This window comes from Pelodiscus sinensis, chromosome 4, assembly GCF_049634645.1.
Source record: "Pelodiscus sinensis isolate JC-2024 chromosome 4, ASM4963464v1, whole genome shotgun sequence".
Classification (NCBI taxonomy): Eukaryota; Metazoa; Chordata; order Testudines; family Trionychidae; genus Pelodiscus; species Pelodiscus sinensis.
In genome coordinates, this window is record NC_134714.1 from 71,350,877 (window position 1) to 71,368,767 (window position 17,891).

The 17,891-nt window shown below is 44.7% G+C and overlaps 1 protein-coding gene across 6 annotated transcripts in view; it reads left to right on the forward strand.

The window, feature by feature from the left end:
- The window catches only part of ACTN1 (actinin alpha 1), a 160,060-nt gene that overhangs the window by 118,552 nt on the left and 23,617 nt on the right, over window positions 1–17,891 (forward strand). For 3 of the 6 annotated variants that reach the window (XM_006130283.4, XM_006130285.4, XM_006130284.4), the window contains exons 7-12: window positions 4,947–5,028; window positions 7,142–7,227; window positions 13,627–13,719; window positions 14,997–15,227; window positions 16,076–16,223; window positions 17,676–17,826. In XM_006130283.4, the coding sequence (XP_006130345.1) occupies window positions 4,947–5,028; window positions 7,142–7,227; window positions 13,627–13,719; window positions 14,997–15,227; window positions 16,076–16,223; window positions 17,676–17,826 (791 nt within the window). Of the gene's footprint in view, window positions 1–4,946; window positions 5,029–7,141; window positions 7,228–8,592; window positions 8,679–13,626; window positions 13,720–14,996; window positions 15,228–16,075; window positions 16,224–17,675; window positions 17,827–17,891 lie in introns of all 6 variants that reach the window. The other 3 variants (XM_075927344.1, XM_075927345.1, XM_075927346.1) reach the window with 1 other exon arrangement.

A 17,891-nucleotide genomic window follows, 5' to 3' on the forward strand; every position in this document is an offset into this window, starting at 1 on the left:
ATCCTAACCTAGATAAGACATTAGTGTAGGGGCCGTACAATGAACAGTGTAGAAAACAGGTTTGCTTGCCTTCATAATTGCTTCTATCCACGCACATCTGACTTAAACCCTCTTGCTTTACTGAGTCTGGGAGAGGTGACTTGTTAATCCAGATGCACTTGAAGCTGCATCTCCTGTGTCACTACAATTATCAACTATACCTAGCCTTAAGTATGGGAGTTAAAGGGCATAGAAAAGCCAAGTGAGAGCGATGAAGAAATTCCATGCAGTTTATCTCCTAGCATGCAGGAGAGTCAGGGTTATATCACTGGTACCTCGATGACAGTGTGCTCAGAGAAACAGTTTTCACACTATCCTGAAAACCTGTTAAGAGTGTGCAGTATTTAAACACTAGCAGCTGACATGTAGACTCTCCACCAATAGAAGTCACTGATTTCAGTGCCAACCACCGCATTAAAGCCATTGGTGTACATGCTGGTCAGTCTTTTTGGCACAAACTGAATGAGTTTGGTAGCACTACATACCATGATTGTGCACCTATTGGAATATTTTCATAGGATAAAACTAAATCTCATCTCCATAGGTACTCCATCCAAAGCTGATCGCTTGGAGCCCAAGAGCTCACAAACTGGCTGGAAGGCACTAGGTTGTTGGTATCTATGGATACGTCTAGACTACAGGCTTTTGTCGACAGAAGTCGACTGCCAGATGCTCTGTTGACAAAAGAAGGCACCCAGAAGTGCTTCTGGAAGGTCACAGGGGCAGCTTTAAAGCCCAGGCTGCATGCTCCCTGCAGAGACGCTTGCTTAAAGGGATCCTCCTGAACAGCCATTGCTCTGCTCCTGCTTCTGGCTTGCCTACCTCCTCGAGGGAAAACAAAGCTGCTGCAGTTTTTGCTTTGGTTGCCCTGCTTCCTCAGACACCACAGCAGTTTATTTTCTGGTTTGGTTTTTGGCTTTGTTTGTTTGTTTGTTTGTTTTTTGGCTTTTGGGGGGGGGGCTTTTTGTTTGTTTGTTTATTAATTCTTTTGTTTGTTTGGTTTTTTGACTTTTTTGTCCATGGAGTCTGAGCTGCCCCTGGGCAGGCGATGGCCCCACAGCGTGCTGCTGGAAGTTCTGCTGCATGCTCAGGAGAGCATCATGACCTTTGCGGCAGAGCTGGATTCTGAGCCCAGCGTTGAGCCCCTCACTCAGGCTGCAGCCCTGCTGCCCTTGCCCCCAAACTTGTTTATGAAGAGGCGAGTTTGAAGGCTGGACACCAGTTCTGACTGGTGGGACCGGCCTTGCACATACCCCATGCCGAGCAGCACAGACAAGTGTCCGGCTACGGCTGGGGTTCCCGCAGAGTGCTGAGAGGCCTGCGGCTGTGAGACAATCCAGGCATCCCCAACCCATGCCTGCACCTGGCATCACTGCCTGCAGGAGCAGGTGGTGCCTAGCAGCCGTGAGGGTGCAGGGGTAGGATGGCCCTCCCTGAGGGCAACCATGGGTGTGACCCCCTTTCCCTCCCAGCTGTGATCAACATGACATGTCACAGCACTGCACCAGCCCCTTTGCTCTCGCCTGCCCTGCCCTGCGGTGGACCCTCACAGCACTCATGTCCTGATGTTCCCTCCCCGGTGTCCGAAGTTGCCTGGGAGGCCTCCTGACCTGCTCCAGTGTGCAGGGTTGGTGACCTTTCTTGGCAAGGCCTTCTGCCATTCGGGCATAAATGTCCACATTCCTCCTCTTGCTGTACGCATGGCCTGGAGGGACTCCTCCTCAGCCCAGAGCCCCAAAAAGGCTTTGATCTTTGGGCCAGACTAGAAGGGTGCCAGGCGCTTGGTGCCCCAGGCTTCCTGGGGGTATGAGTCCCTGGAAGGGCCAGGGAGGTCTTGGGGGGCTTGTCCCTGCAACATGGCTCCAACTTGCCTGATTGGAAAGAGCTGCGTGGTCTCAGGTTCCTGGCTGTAGCAGGCTTGCTGCCAGAATGGCAATCCTGGGTGCCTGTGCCTTTTAAAGATGGCTACAGGCAGGAACAATAGCGTGGAAAGCAGTGGCAGGAGTGTCCACCAGGGCTTCTTCCTGGAGGCCTTTACTGTCGATATAACTTCTCCCCTGCGTCCACACTTACCTTTTGTCGTCAGAACTCTGTCGACAACAGAACTCTGTCGACAAAGGAGTTATTCCTCGCAGAATGAGGTTTACAGCCGTCAACAAAACTGATGAGTTCTGTTGACGTTATGTCGACAGAACTCAGTGGCAGTGTAGACACAGGTATAGTTTTGTCAACAAAGTCCACTTTTGTCGACAAAACCCTGTAGTCTAGACACACCCTATGTTGGACGACTTGATGTTTTCTCACAGAGTTTTCTTATTGCTGACACCAGCCTTTGGGATTCTAGCCCCTGGTTTGGTCCTTTAGAGCAGTGTTTCTCAGCCAGTGGTACAAGCACCCTTAGGGGTATTTGAGAGAAGTCTGGGGGGTACATCAGCACAACTGAAATTTGGAGAAAACTGAATTTTTGTTTTAAGTTTTACAGTGCTTTATTCTTTTTGTACTTTTTATACCCACAAATTTTATCGCCCACCCGGCTACGATTTTGTTTTAACAAATGTGTTGCAATAGTAGAAAAAAAATTGTGTGTCTGAAAACTATAGGTACTGGGGGTACTTATAATTTTTTTAAAGGTGTACTTTATAAAAAAAAAAGGTCGAGAAACACTGCTTTAGAGCAGTAATTGGTAACCAAGACTAGTGAGTGGGCCGCATGAGTGACCCTCCTTCATTTCAGTGGGCCACAGTGGTGGACAACCTGTGGCCCACAGCCCACTAGGGTTCCACCTGTAGCCCATACACCCACTCTCTGCACCTTGCCTCCTAGTCTCTCACAAACTGGGGCACTAGAACCTCGCACTTCCTACACCTCCCCCTCTCCATCCCAACAATTTCAGAGCACCATGACTAAGCTGATTTGAGTTCTATCCCCACTGCTCTCCCTCACTCCCAGCGCTTTCATGACTTTGTTGATTCGTGGTCTGTCCCCACTCCTCCTCTTCCTTTCCAGAGCTTGAACAGCTGCAAACAGCTGATTTCCAGCATTCAAGCTCTGGCAGGGAGTGGGAGGAGCGGAATCAGTGAATGCATGGTGCTCTGAAAGTGCTGGGAAGGAGAGGGAAGTGTAGGAAGTGTGAGGTTACAGTGCACCACTGTGTGAGAGGCACGTTGGGGGAGCAGACAGGACGTCCACGGGCCACAGGTGAAATCCCAATGGACTTGCCCGCCACTGCTTTAGAATCTAGTTATCCTCAGGTTATGATTCAAGACACATTTAGTTTCTTTAGGATTTCAGTGACTGCCTTTTAAGTGCCATCTCTGAAGTGTATTTCTGCCATGACAATAGGTATAACAGAAATTAATAAAAATATGCTGTATGTTTTCAAGGTCCAGGTAGTGTCTAATAAATGGAGACATGCTACAGGCTGACTTAAGTGGAAGCGTTGCAGAAAGGGATCTGGGGATTGCACTAGATAAGAAGCTGGTTATGAGTCAAGACTGCCCTTTTGCCAAGAAGACTAATGGCATACGGGGCTTCATTAGAAGGAGCATTGCCAGCAAATAGAGGGAAGTGATTATTCCCCTCCATTCAGCACTGGTGAGGTCACATCTGGAGCACTGCATCCAGTTTTGGGCCCCCCACCACAGAAAAGATGGGGGAAACTGGAGAGAGTCCAATAGAGAGCAATAAAAATTATCAGTTGACTGGGGCACATGACTTATGAAGAGAGGCTGAGGGAATTGGTCTTATTTAGTCTGAAGAAGAGAAGAATCAGGGGGTGGTAGACTTGATCACAGCCTTCAGCTACCTGCACTGGACTTCCAAAGAGAATAGAGCCAAGTTATTCTCAGTAGTGACAGATGGCAGGAGCAATGGTCTCAAGTTGCAGTGGGGGAGGTCTAGGTTGGATATTAGGAAAAACTATTTCACTAGAAGGATGGGTTGCCCAGGGAGGTGGTGGAATCTCCATTTTCAAAATCCTGGCTGGAATAATTTATTTGGGGGTGATGGTGCTTTGAGCAGAGGTTTGGATTAAATGACCTCCTGAGATCTTTTTCCAACCCTAATCTTCTATTATTCTGTGATGGATGGAAGTTTCATATGCATACAAAAACCAGAACCTTAACTTAAAAACAAAACAAAAAGTCAGAAGGATTTGTTCTTGCTGTCCCGAGAAACTGTCTTTTCTTCCCACTCAGCTGAGATGCAATAAACTGTACACCAGCTGGTAAACACATTCAAGCCCAGGGGTAGCTTCCATCTTCATGTTGCTAAACGTAAATAGTTGGTGAAGCATTTTGTGATTTTTGGGGGGATAAAAAGTGCTGTATAAATGAAAAATATCAATGTTTTCTAGCAATATAACATTGCATCTGTAGTAGGGGAATTTAAATGCCTTTTAAGTTGGCTGTGAGACGTACATCATTTTTCTTATTGCTGCATCTTTTATATCCAGATTGAATGTCTTTCTAAAATATATGCTGTAATAACTCAAGCAAAAGCTATGGGCTTGATACAGGAGTTGCTGAGTGGAATTCAGTGACTTACAGGAGGTCAGACTATATGATTATAATGGCCTCTTCTGGTTTTAAAAGATATAAATTCCATGCCCTTTAGATTCTTTTCTTAAATCTCTTCGCAAAGTTGATATCTAACCAATCAAGGGCATACACCTGTGATTCCTGTTGATGCCATCAGTCACATGATGGAGTCCCCAAGCACTGTTTTAAAATTAATCCATTTATTTAGTCTGCTATGGGGGCTGTTGCATCAGTGGTTTTATGTATGTAATTCTGTCAGTCCATTCAAGTTATTTGAAGCAAATCCAACAACCATACTCTCTGGTTGCAGAGAAATACTGTTCCTCTTATTGCACTTTGATGCTAACACACTGGCTCTTCCTTTCCTAGGACGATCCTCTTACCAATCTGAACACAGCCTTCGATGTGGCTGAGAAGTACCTGGATATCCCGAAGATGTTGGATGCAGAAGGTAAAGTAGAATCCAATTTCATTTTTAATTTTGCTTTTTCCCCAAGAGATTCCCCTCCTCTTCTAGATGAACACATATTATTCCAGATCTTCCCAACCTCTGAATGTCCCCCTAGCCCCACATACCAAATAAATAGAATAAAGGAAAACACAGAAGATTGGATCTCTTGTTCTACTTCTGTCTTCCTCCGGTGCCCCTCATTTTCCCACGTCTGCTGTGTAGTTTTTCAGCTGGGGCTGATAGAGTGGGTAGAGCCACGTAATGCTTAGACATGTCAATCTGCCTTAGGTGGGGCTCCGTAGAGGCCACTACGCTCAATTCTGAACCCACAGCAGATTATGTGGTAGCCCTGCCTATAAGGAAAGGGAGAAAACATCAAAACAGACCAACTTCAGTTATTTCCCAAATATTGTCATAGTGCCATTGTCCCCATCCTTCTATGCTTGACACATCTTGGCATCCCATCTCTGGCCCATAGTTCCCTTTTAGTTACAGGAAAGGCTCCAATGGGGTTGGATCTAGTCTTCAGTTCCCGCAGACCCAATTCCTGACTACAAGAGTTCACTTGTACCTAATACCAATTTGTCATGTCTGTAGTCAGAAGCTATCACTGTCATTACTGTATAAAGGTTTCCAATCTCTTGCCAGGAATCTAAAATTTTGGTTTCCCTGTATCCTTTCAAGATCTTGACTTAGTGGCTCAAGAGACACTTGAGGGCAATACATATTCTTCCCTTAATCCAAAATGCATATCCTGGCCGGCTTTTGGTGTAGTTGGACACTACCGCTTAAAGGAAGCTACTTATTGAGGATTTAGAGGAGGGTCTGGAGAAAAAATGTGTCTAGAATGACTCTGCCAGTTTCCTCTGGATTTCTCCAAACCACTCTTTTACCATGTCTGGTACTGGAAACTGCTCCTTCTGAACGGCTCAGTAATGCTAGGCACTAGTATACAGCACTGACCAGTTCTGGAAGCAAAGGGAGAGATTCACTTTTCCAGAAGTGCCTCTTGTACAAAGTAACTGGCTGCCTGAAGGCTTTGGGGGGCAGCTGAAACATGTGGGGACCAGTTTGAAAGGCTCCAACTCTGGAGTGCGAACATTCTACAGGCCAGCTCTTCATTTTTACAGTGGCTGTTTGCCTAAAGCCAGCTGGCTGTGAAGGGGGAGGCTATATTCAAGGCTTGGTTTGGGAAGCGAAGACCTGTGTGAAATAAAACATCTCTGTGGTGGGGATATGCACAATGGAAATTTTGTTTAACCAGCCTTTGGACAGTTAGTGTTTTACCGTGCACACTTTTTCGATGCAGGGTTCCCAGCCCCGGTAACTAGTTGTGCTTCCTCCCTTTCTCCCTCACCCACTTCTTATCTTGCAATCCCAAGGAATTGCCATGTTTCTGGGGTGGATTTTATACAAGTGTCTCTCCCAGGTGCTCCCAAAGGAATCTACTCTAAAAATAACTTGGGCCTAATATTGGGAATGAGACAGTCCTGTAAGATTTCTCCTGCGTTGTCAGAGCAGCTCGCTTTCCTAAACAAATAGAACAAATGTGAGCACCTCTGCAGTGTAAATACTGGTCTTCAGAGGTGCAGAGTTCCCATCGACAACAATGGGACTTGAAGCACTTGGCACTTTGGAAAGTCAGGCCATCTATATGTTAGGGTGAATTGATGAAGGGGCGGGAAAAAACCCTCACCTTAAAAGGCTTTTGGGGCTGAAGAAGCTGAATTGTGCTAAAACTGTAAACACAGCAACAGCCTGTTGGTGCTTTGCTGGGTTCGGCTCACTGATTCAACTGACAGCTCTGCCTTGGCTGGATCCTTCCAGAGAGGGACGAAATGTAGCAACCTGAAACAAAACTGCGCTCCCATTCACTTTGCCAGGGGCTCGATTACACCTCCTCTTGGGAGTTTGGTTGGTGAGGGAAGGGTTGCTGGGGAGACGCATCTGCTGGGGAAGGTCAAGGAGCCCTGTGCAAAGAGTGTGCAGAGTAGGAGTCTTCTGTGACACATCCACACCCCACACCAGGTGTCCTGGATCGTCCTGGCTCGTCTTCTCCCTTGCTCTTCTCCCATTAGTCGACATGCTCTTAACTTCAGGTTTTTTTTGACAGACATTGTTGGAACTGCCCGCCCTGACGAGAAAGCCATCATGACCTATGTTTCTAGCTTCTACCACGCCTTCTCAGGAGCCCAGAAGGTATCGCAGGATTCCAAGCTCCCTCCACACAGCGCACCTGGTCCTGTTGCTAATGTCCAAACCTTTTTTTCTTTCTCTTTCTCCTCTCTAGCTATGGGCATCTTTATATTATTTTTGGTAGAGTTGGCTGGTTGGTTCAAAGTGGTGTCCCAGATATAATAACTTGGGGGCAGGGATTGGGAGAGTGTACCCCTACAGTCAGCGTACAGTAAAGCCCCAGGGCTGCTGTGTGCTCATTAATCCTGTGGTACTGGGAACTCTGCCACCAAGATTCTCTCTCGACTGGCTGAGCACCAGGCCTGTCATACCGGTGAGACTAAGATTGGAAATCAAACCTAAATCTTTTAATACAGTGATGTGGCATCTCCTGCTAGGCCACCAAGCTTGCTGTGCAGTTGCTGTGGTTCCCTGCTGTTCAGACACTACAGCATATCACTCTCTGAATTTATTTCAGATGACTCACTTTTTTGCGAGGGTAGGAAATATGGTTGGGCAGGAGGTTTCAGTAAGAGTACTGAGTGGCAAGGATAACACATTCACTCACCCTTATACACATTCACTACACTTTAGCTACGAGGTCTGTAATTCTTCCTAATTCTCTTCCTTTACTCCAGTCACTGGAGGGATCCTCCCAAATACAAAGCAGCATAACACCTATTCCTTTTTACACAGTGAACTCATCCCTGATTCAGCAAGGCTTTAAAAAATGTGTCTGACAAACCATCTGGTGCTGTGGTTTGCGGAATAGAGAAGACCACATATTGGGTCTGAGACACCTGCTTTTTCCTTTCTCTTTCCCTCCTCTGGTTCCCCATGGTGGAGATTGGACAGAAGTCCCCTCAATTGCCTGCTGGTATGTAGTTACTTAAAGAAAATATTTCTAAGGGAGACCTGGTAAATCGCCTTCAAAATCAAACAAATTGTAATTGCTTCAGTGCCATAGGATTATGCAGTGCACACTGAAGCAGAGTGGAGAAATACACTCTGCAGGAAGGCAGTCTGATCTTAACACACACAAGCACCTCCAGAGCAGGCCCTTGAAATGCTAAAGCAATAAATACATTTTATTCATTCTCATTGAGAGCGACTGTGGGGCTGTGGACATATGCAATTTGGAGGTTGTCTAGGAAGAACGGGATGTTGGGAGGAGAAAGGGGTAGTACCACTTTGATCCACAGAGCCAACCCTGCTGGTCACTTTCTGATCCGAATTCCCAGCTCTCCGCATGGAAATCTATTTGGCCTATCCTGCAATGCATGATGGGAAGTTTTCTCCCCCTCTCTCACGCCACCCGTGACTGTTTTGTTTTATTCTATGTGCTGCTTCTTACTTTATCCTTTCAACCTCTTTTCCTTCTTTGCACAGATATTATAGGCCCGCTAAGGCCGGATGAGAAGGCCATTATGACCTATGTTTCATGTTACTACCACGCCTTCTCAGGTGCGCAGAAGGTGAGACTTTACTCCTAACAAAACCTTCCCTCTTCTCTTCCCTGCCCCCCCAAACAGTTAACTTTATGAGAAACATCCCAAATCAACAGTCCACTGAACATAGAGGCAGGGCATCCTGTGCTCTCTCTGCACCGAGAGTCAAACTGTACCATATTCATAGCTGTTCTGGGACATACGGTCTTTAACCTGGCTGAAGAAGTTCTGTGAGGAAACTATGGATTCAGAACATGTTCTTTAAACATACATCAGCTCTTTCCTTTCTGCCTCTCTCTGTATCCACTCCCATGTAGTGGATATAAGACTTCTGCCTGGGGGGCATAACCCCACTGACCAAGTTAACAGGAAGAAATTAACCTTTGGTCTCCATCACTCCTGACTGGATGATGTGCATCTCAAAGCAACAAGCCTAATTTCTACCTTGTCAGCACAGTCCTGTTCTGAAAGCTAATTAAAATGAGACTGTTAAGGGTCTCAGTTTGCAGCTGCCTGCCTTCCCTCCATACTGAGCACCTACTGGGTCACTGGCCTCTTCCTAGGCCAATTTCCAATGATACGTGAGCTGCCTACAAGGAAATAGCTCGTAATTTCCTACCCTTGGACAGTGCTCCAGCTGCAAGTTTCATCCCTAATCAGTCTCTGTTGAATCGCCTGAACTGCCCCTCTTACCGATATCTCCTCTCCTTGCTCCTCTTCCTTTTGTTCTTTCCTTCCCACTCATTCTCCTACTTTCACCAAACCACTTATTTTTTTCCTTCCTCTGTCAGCTTCTTTGTCTTCTGCAATATTTTCTTTGCTTTTCTCTATGCTTTTATTCCAAGCCCCTTTGCTTGGCTCTGGGCTGTGTATCCTCAAAAGAGCTGATTAGCCAGCTCGGAGATCCCTACTTCCCATTGGGCAACAGTTTTCTAAAGTGCCAATTTTCTAGTAATCCTGTTGATAGGAGGAAAGCTCAGTGCACTGTTAAGTGTAGATGTGCATTCTCCTCTCCTCTGCCTCCAAAGTCAGGGGGATTCAGATGGGGGGCTAATACAGCCCAAAGACTGAGATCTAGATTCATCTCTAATAAGTTACGAATAGGACACGAATTTCTCTTCTTTCCCATGATGCCTTCTATACAGGATGCACAGTCCACACTTCAAATGAGAGCCACGTTGGCAGTATGCTAAGCACCGAGCACTGAGGGCTACATTTAATGTATATAAATCAGTGCTGATGGTAGTCAACATCCATTTTAATACCAAGATGCCACCCACAGTTGGCAGGTTCGAGCATGAAGAGAGCTAGCTTGAACTGTACGGTTTTTTTCAGATCAAATTGGAACACTGTATGCTAGGACTTGCTCTGTTTTATGAAAAATAGGTGCGGCTCTCCGGTTCCTAGTAAACTGCAAATGTGACACTCCATTTGGACAGTTCTGAACTAAGTTCACTTACTTGACACACATGGGTGTAGTGGTGGCTTCTCAGTAAGGATCGTGGCTAGTAAATTATTTGAAACTCTTCACAGTAACCCTCAACCCCAGTATTTTCCAGATGCCCTTACACACAATTCTTCAGGCTAGGTTGATGGCAAATGTCAAACATGGGTAGAAGGTGAAAAAACTGGCTACATTTTTGGTGGCGTTTCAGGTGCTGCCCCTTGATCCTATATTCTTCTCTTCTCCCATCCCACTTCATCCTCTGAAAATATTTGCAGCTGTTCCTGTGCTCATTTCAGCAACTAGTGCTGGTGCCAGGGCTTCTATAGATACTGTAAACAGAAACATTTTTTACTGTCACAATATCTGAATCAAGTAATTGTAATAAGAATCCGAGAATTAGCTGCTTAGCTATTAAGGTTTGAATTCCATGTAGCCTAATTTATAGAGAGGATTAAAATAAATTGATTCAATTGTCAATTTACCAGTAACTTAACTATAAGCGGAGGGCTGGGTGTGTAGCTCTTTTTTGAAGCTCTCCCAAGGCTTGTCTAATGTTATCCAGCTGTTAAGTAACAAGTTTAAAATCCAGGGCTAATACAAAGTGATTACTGAGCATTACTCTCACTAGGTCTAGGAGCAGAGTGTCTTTTTAAGCACTGCTGTCTCTTACATGATTAGGTGACTTACTGTGATGTCGCTCCATTTTTCATTCAGATTTCTCATTACTGCTACCGGCCCTGAAGGGGAGGTCACATGATCAGCTTTCCGCTTCTTTCATTCTCTTATACTGAGTCTTTAAAGGTACAAGGGCCCCCAGCCTGACATGACATTTGTGTGGATGGCTGCTTTTCCTTTAAAATGATTTATATATAAAATATGTATTCTTGCTTTGGTTGGTTTGCTTGTTTTCTAACTGCTTCTAACTTTCACAACACTAAACTGCATGGGTGTTTTAACTACTGGTTGGATTTAATATGTTGTAAAACTTGACTTCTGCAGTGCAACTTTTTGAATAACCTCTTGCCATTTTATAAAGAATTTGTTTGGTATGTCATGTTCTGGGGTGTTCTCAGGAACCACATCACAGACAGGTGGCCACATGACAGAAACAATTATGGTTCTAGATTGCTTTATTGACATTCTCAGCAGGGAGACCAGGATTGAAAGGGATAAGAAGACCATTCCCCTTCCATTGCTAGAGAGGCAGATCCTCAAGGCCAGGGTTGACACACGGGCAAGACAACACAGCCAGCATTGGTGCCACTGCCTGTGTTGTATCTGTTCTGTGGCTAGAGTCTCTAGGACTGTCAGTCCAGGAACTTTTAGGAACAACAAATTGTCCATAAATGTTCCTTTAATAAAGGAATGTGTGGAAGGCCATCTAGCCATTACGCAGACTGTGGCTACATTCCACCCCTTCCCTTAAAATTTTCTACTCCTGCCACTACTGCTACTGCTCCTCTAGTGAGAGCATGAATGGAGACCACTTGGAACAGTCTGTCGTCTAACTCTGATGACTCAGATCAGCATAACATATTGCCTGCAACTCTAGTAGTTGTAGTGCCTTATCTACTCCAGTGCTCCCATTGTTGCTTGTAGGAGCAGGATGTTTTAGTGAGAAACAGAGAAGCAGGGGTTAGTGTAGTGGCATGAGAAACTGACTTCCAAACATTGGCAATTGGACATTTATATAGCTAATATTTTAGTTGCTGACATTCTGAAAGTTTGTGTTTGGACACACGGACACCCAAAATGTGGCAGAGTGGAGGAAATCTGCCATCAAACATATGTAAATATACCTGTTTAAAATGTAATCCTTACTGTTCAGTTGGCTGCTGCCTCAGCCTCATGTGAATAGCAGAACTGGAGAATTAAACAAAAAACTCACCACACTGGCCAACGGTCCTATAACGTTTGATCCTAAGATCAATCTCTCTCTCTCTCGCTCAAGTCATGTTAAGAGTAGGGACATGAGGTATGTCTTTTTGATATATCACTTGATATATCCTCTTTGTAAAGTCCACCTGGATGGCAAAAATTAGCCTTTGGGACCAGCCAAAAGGATGTTAAAATGAAAACAAGAGTATGCTTTGACATTTTAAAATGTCCTGAGCACTTTTCCTTTATATGTTTTGGTGAAATGGCTTTCGTCTTTACAGATCATGTCTACATATTCTTAATAATATAGCTAATATTTGTATACCCGCTAGCTGACCTAGTTTAACTATGGGTGATGACTGAATACACATTTTTTAACCTCTTCCCAGCTACTAAGATCACCAGTTCCTTTGGGATTGTGTGACTCGTATGTCATTTTGGAGGTTATGATTTTTAATGCTACTCTTGCTTGTCTCATATCAGTTGCAATAACTGGAGGATTTTTCTCCAATGACATCAGAGGCCAAATAAACAAAACATGCATTTTAAAAATGGACTTACCATTTATAAGCTCATTACATGATGGGATATTTACTGCCCCATCACAATCGCATGCCTACAACCACTTTTGGTGTCCGTTCTACTTGCAGATCTAGAGCACTGCACAACTTACAGAATGTGAAAGCTGTAGACACACCATGTATACTCACTCCTTCCATTGTTCAACAGCAGTTTCCTGCTGGCCCCCTGTGAGTGATTTAAGGAGCTGGGACTGACATCCTCTATAGCAGTGGTTCACAATCGCCAGTCCACAGACCAGTGTCAGGCTGTGAACTGCTTGCTGCTGGGCCATCGTGGCTACCAGAGCTGAAGCCAGCTGTTCGCAGCGGCACTGGGGCTGGGGTACACCCTGGCCCCGAGCTTCTGCGCAGCAGCCAGCTTCGGCTCTGGCAGCCACTATGTGGCAGGTTGCTGCTGCAGCTGTAGCTGGTTGTTCATGGTGGGTCTGGGAGCCAGGGCCTTTGGTAGACCAGTAAAATTTTATGTCTATATTTATATATTGAATATGTGCATAATGAATATGTAAACATGCAAACATAATGTTACTGGTCCACCAAAAGTTTGTGAATGGGTTTGCCAGTCCACGGTATAAAAAAAGGTTGGGAACCACTCCTTTATAGGAAATCCTATCCCAGCATCCCCAGCTACCTAGAAATACCAAACTGTAGAAGTGAAAAGGGAGTCTGAATGCCAGTTACTTTGTGCTTTCTTAAAGGAAGTTTGGGTCCTGTTGATAAGTGAGCAATTGGGCCATCTCAAAGGGACGGCTTGTAGGAATAATTTCAGAAAAGACCCAGAACTCTGATTGTCCTGAGACAGACAGGGTTAGGCTGTCTGGTCAGTTGCTGAATCCACTGGAGTGCATTACAGAGATACTTAACTGAGGAGAAAAAAAAATCAGTTATGGTAGAAAGTCAAATGAAAAACTAAGTGGCCTAGACATGCTTTTGGACCAGAGATGGGTTGCTAGAGCCAGGGATGGGATACTTTACCCTTCCCCACAGGTACGTAGCAGGAGGTTAAACCACAAGTTTTGGTTGATGGTGTTTTTACACTTTTTCCTTTCCTGTTTTGTTTCCTGTTTGACAGGCGGAGACAGCAGCCAATCGTATTTGCAAAGTGCTAGCAGTCAATCAGGAGAATGAACAGCTCATGGAAGACTATGAAAAGCTGGCCAGTGATGTAGGTATCCATGGTGTTGTCATGTCAGTTCCTGGGCAGCGTTTTGTGTGTTACCATACAGCCTAAAAGCCCTAATCATGGACCACTATTGTACTATAATCTGTACAAACAAAGCACTATGCTTATAAACCTACAGCCAGATCTCTAGTACTCAACATTCTGTGTTTTCTTCCAGTGGGTAAAAATGAAAGACTCTGGAGTATATCAGATGGCAAACATAATCTACTTTAAAACGGTGGCTATCTGGAGTGGAACTGTCTTCAGACACTGTATTTTATTAACGAAATCATTGTATTACTAAAACTAAAGAGGAAAAAAGTAATTTTAAGAAAAGAAGCACAATACTGTACAACTTTTTTGTGTAGCATCTTTCATGTGGTAAGCATTAAGTAAATTATGATGAGGAGGAGAAGTTAAAAGTATAGGCAAGGACAGGACATAAGCATTCACTAATATTTTGAAAGAGTCTATATAGGATAGAAACTGAAGACTGTTCCAGACAGCAGGAGCTGCATGGGAGAAGGCTCACACAAAGACAGTTATGAGACTCAGAAACGACCATAGGAGGCCTGTGGTAGAGAAAGCAAGAGGGAGAGCAAAGGGATAAAGTGCATCAGCCTAGCTGGAGGAAGACAGAGTACAAAGAGAACAGTTGTAAAAATTATCTTAAAATGAACTAGGAGCCACCGGAGTTGTTTTGGGATGGCTGTGATGAGATCCCACTGCATTGTACTTGTAGGAAAGCATGTGGCAGCTTTTTGCTCAATATGGAGCTGCCCATTATGTTATCTCCCTTCTGGCTCCCTAGCAGCTGTTTGTTGTGGAAGACTATTCTCAGAGCTAGCTTCTTTGAAGTCAGCACAGAGTGGAAAAATGGAAATGGAGGCAGTATCTTCATTTCTACAGCATAGACCTTTCTGGGTCAGAGAGGGCAAACCAGTTACAAGAGCACAGGCCCAAGAGAGCTAAAATATTGACAGGCTTGCAGTGTTTTTGAACCAAACAATAGCACTGTTAAGGTCTAGCATGATCTGAGAACACAGTTTGGTCTTGAGTCTGCAGTGCTGACCCATGAATGAACTACATCAAGGGTTTCTGTGCTGTAACAGAGCACCTCAGCATGGTCGTTTATACAGGGGAGATATTACAATGAGACCATACTTCTACAGAGTGGTTGGCAGCCTTTTCTTAAACCATTTCCCTATTTCACGTGGGGCTTAGTTCTTAATGATTTTGCAGCTATTCTGACTCCTCCCTTTCCTCTTTGCTGTTTCCAGTTGCTGGAATGGATCCGCCGTACCATTCCCTGGCTGGAGAATCGGGCACCCGAGAACACCATGCAAGCCATGCAGCAGAAATTGGAGGACTTCCGGGATTACCGTCGCCTCCACAAACCTCCCAAAGTCCAGGAGAAGTGCCAGCTTGAAATCAATTTCAATACTTTGCAGACCAAGCTGCGGCTCAGCAACAGGCCAGCGTTCATGCCTTCAGAGGGGAAAATGGTTTCGGTGAGTGTGACATAAGACGAGAACATGTTCCCATCTGAATCAAGGTTACTACTTTAGACCATGTTCTTTGTATTAACATAGTGCCTAGGAGCTCTAGGTGTGGGTGAGGATCCCATTATGCAAATACAGAAGAAAAAGATGGTCCTTGCCCCAGAGAGCTCACAGTTCTTGAGTAGAAGATGGGGCAGACAAACATGAGAGAAGCGTGCCCATGCCACCCTCGTTTTCAATATGAACTACTAGTCTTTGTATGCAGGACTCCATGCTAATCTGAGTGTAGTAGACCAGGATGGGATATTTGCTCGCTGGGATCTGTTGTCTTCAAACAGATTATTCCTCCACATTAAGGTGGGAGTGGTGGTCCTCTGCTTCTCTGTGTGCAGATTAGGGCTGGCCCTCAGGCTCCTGGCTAGCTGCTGCCAGTGAAACTGATGATCAGGTGAAGCTGGATGCATCTGTTTTCAGGCCACAAACTAATTTTTTATTTATCTCTTGCGTGGAGGAGTGATCAAAGAGGTTTTTACCTACTAGGAGGCATGTGACTGCCTCTCATGACATTTCACTGCATTCATAGATAACATGCTGTGAGTGGAAGTGCTTCACAGAGTGTCTCTTTTGGGTTCTGTGGTTCTGACATGCTAAACACACTCCATCCATTCAGATCATCAGCCTGCTGCAACTCTACATGTCATTACTGTGAAGCCAGACTACAGTCTCCTGTTGCTACAGAGTGATTGGAAGCCTATGGCCTGCTTGGATGAATGCTCGAAGCATGATGCTGAAGAACATTCCCCATTGTCTGTACCAGTCCCTTCCTTCATGCTGCTGTACCTTTTCCATCACTGCAGGACATAAACAATGCATGGGGAGGCCTAGAGCAGGCTGAGAAGGGCTATGAGGAATGGCTGTTGAATGAGATCCGAAGGCTAGAGAGGCTGGATCACCTGGCTGAGAAGTTCCGGCAGAAAGCTTCCATTCACGAGTCCTGGACAGATGGTAATGCCAACCCTAATGCTTCCTTCTGAAAGCATTCACCTCTGAAAACATGCCATTGCCTATCTGAAGAATAGAAAGGATTGGGTGTCACAGGAGTGATTGTACTGGTCTTTCACATCTAGATTAGAGCTGAGCAAATAATTGGTCTGGTTCTTGCTTCACTCGAGAGAGACAGAAAAAAAATTCATTTAAATCAAACAAATACTTCGATCTGAAGTGGCAGTTTCTAAACAAAATGATTTGGATTGACATTTCATTTTGAAAGTGTTACTTTGAATAGAAAAGTTGAAACAAAATGTTAAAACCATTTCTGATTTTTTTTTTTCCAACCTGAAGGTATTTATTGAATTCAACCTGAATTTGTGAATAGTTCTGGTGGCCTGAAAAATGCATTTTCAGCTAATTTACTATTTGCCAATAATAATAATAATAATTTATTATTGTTGTCAATATTTATATTAATAATAACAACAAATCACCCGGCTCTAATCAAGATACCTGGGTTGGTATACATTTTTTAATATTAGTTTGGTCTCCATCCTTGAAGGTCTAGTTTGGCATAACTGAGTTTACAAAACTGGACAGAGAGGGTAGAGAGTACTGTGTGTGGAAATGTAGATCAATTGGCAGAGATGGAAGGAGGTGCTTGTATTGTAGCTGGCAACCCGGTTGCTTGGCTTGTGCCGGGGGGGGGGGGGGAAGTGTGTGTGTGTGTGTGTGTGTGTGTGTGTGTGTGTGTGTGTGTGTGTGTGTGTGTGAGACTTTCATGAGGACCAACTCCACTCACATTTTTAAGGAAAAAAATTGTAATGTTAGCATTGAGAAGAGATTTGGGTCTAGGAAAATAGCAACATAAAGAAGTAGAACCTAAGGACTATATTCAGAACTCCATTGAATTAGGTCTTCTACAAACTAATAATATAGTCAGAATTGCCACCATATAGAGCCTACTGTCAGTACATCTCTATCATCTGAGCTAGAAAACTACTGGATGGCCTGTGGCAAATATTTGCTTTTGGTGTTACGCCTGAAATATATATCCCTGCTAGAGCACCGCTTCATTATCCTTCTGGAATCTCTCTGGCAATGTGGTAACAACTTTATTCCATAAAATATATTCTTTAACTAAAATATATTCATGTGGCCACATTTTGATTATCAACTCTCCCTTGTGACCACATGTCCTGTTTGCCCTTCCGAACTAGAGACCTGAATCTGGGTCCTAGTGTGACTGACAGCACTCAGTTGAGCAGCGCTGTTGACAGTAAATACTTGATACTTCCAATTCAAGATCATACGTCTGAGACTGAGAGGTGTGACTCTCTAAACTGGCCTGTCTTACTTTTGGAGTAGTGGTGGATCCACCATGGGGGAGTATAAGCTTGTAGTTGGCCTGGGCATGAATAACCCATGACTGACTGGTTTCATTCTGTCCTTTGGCTCCCTCTGTAGGTAAGGAGGCAATGCTGCAGCATAAGGATTATGAAACTGCTACCCTGTCAGAGATAAAGGCCCTGCTGAAGAAACATGAGGCCTTTGAGAGCGACCTGGCTGCTCACCAGGACCGTGTGGAGCAGATTGCTGCTATTGCACAAGAACTCAAGTATGGCTGCCGCCTGCTGCATTTCCCTTTCTAGGAACTAAAATGGGGACCTTGGAGGCTAATCA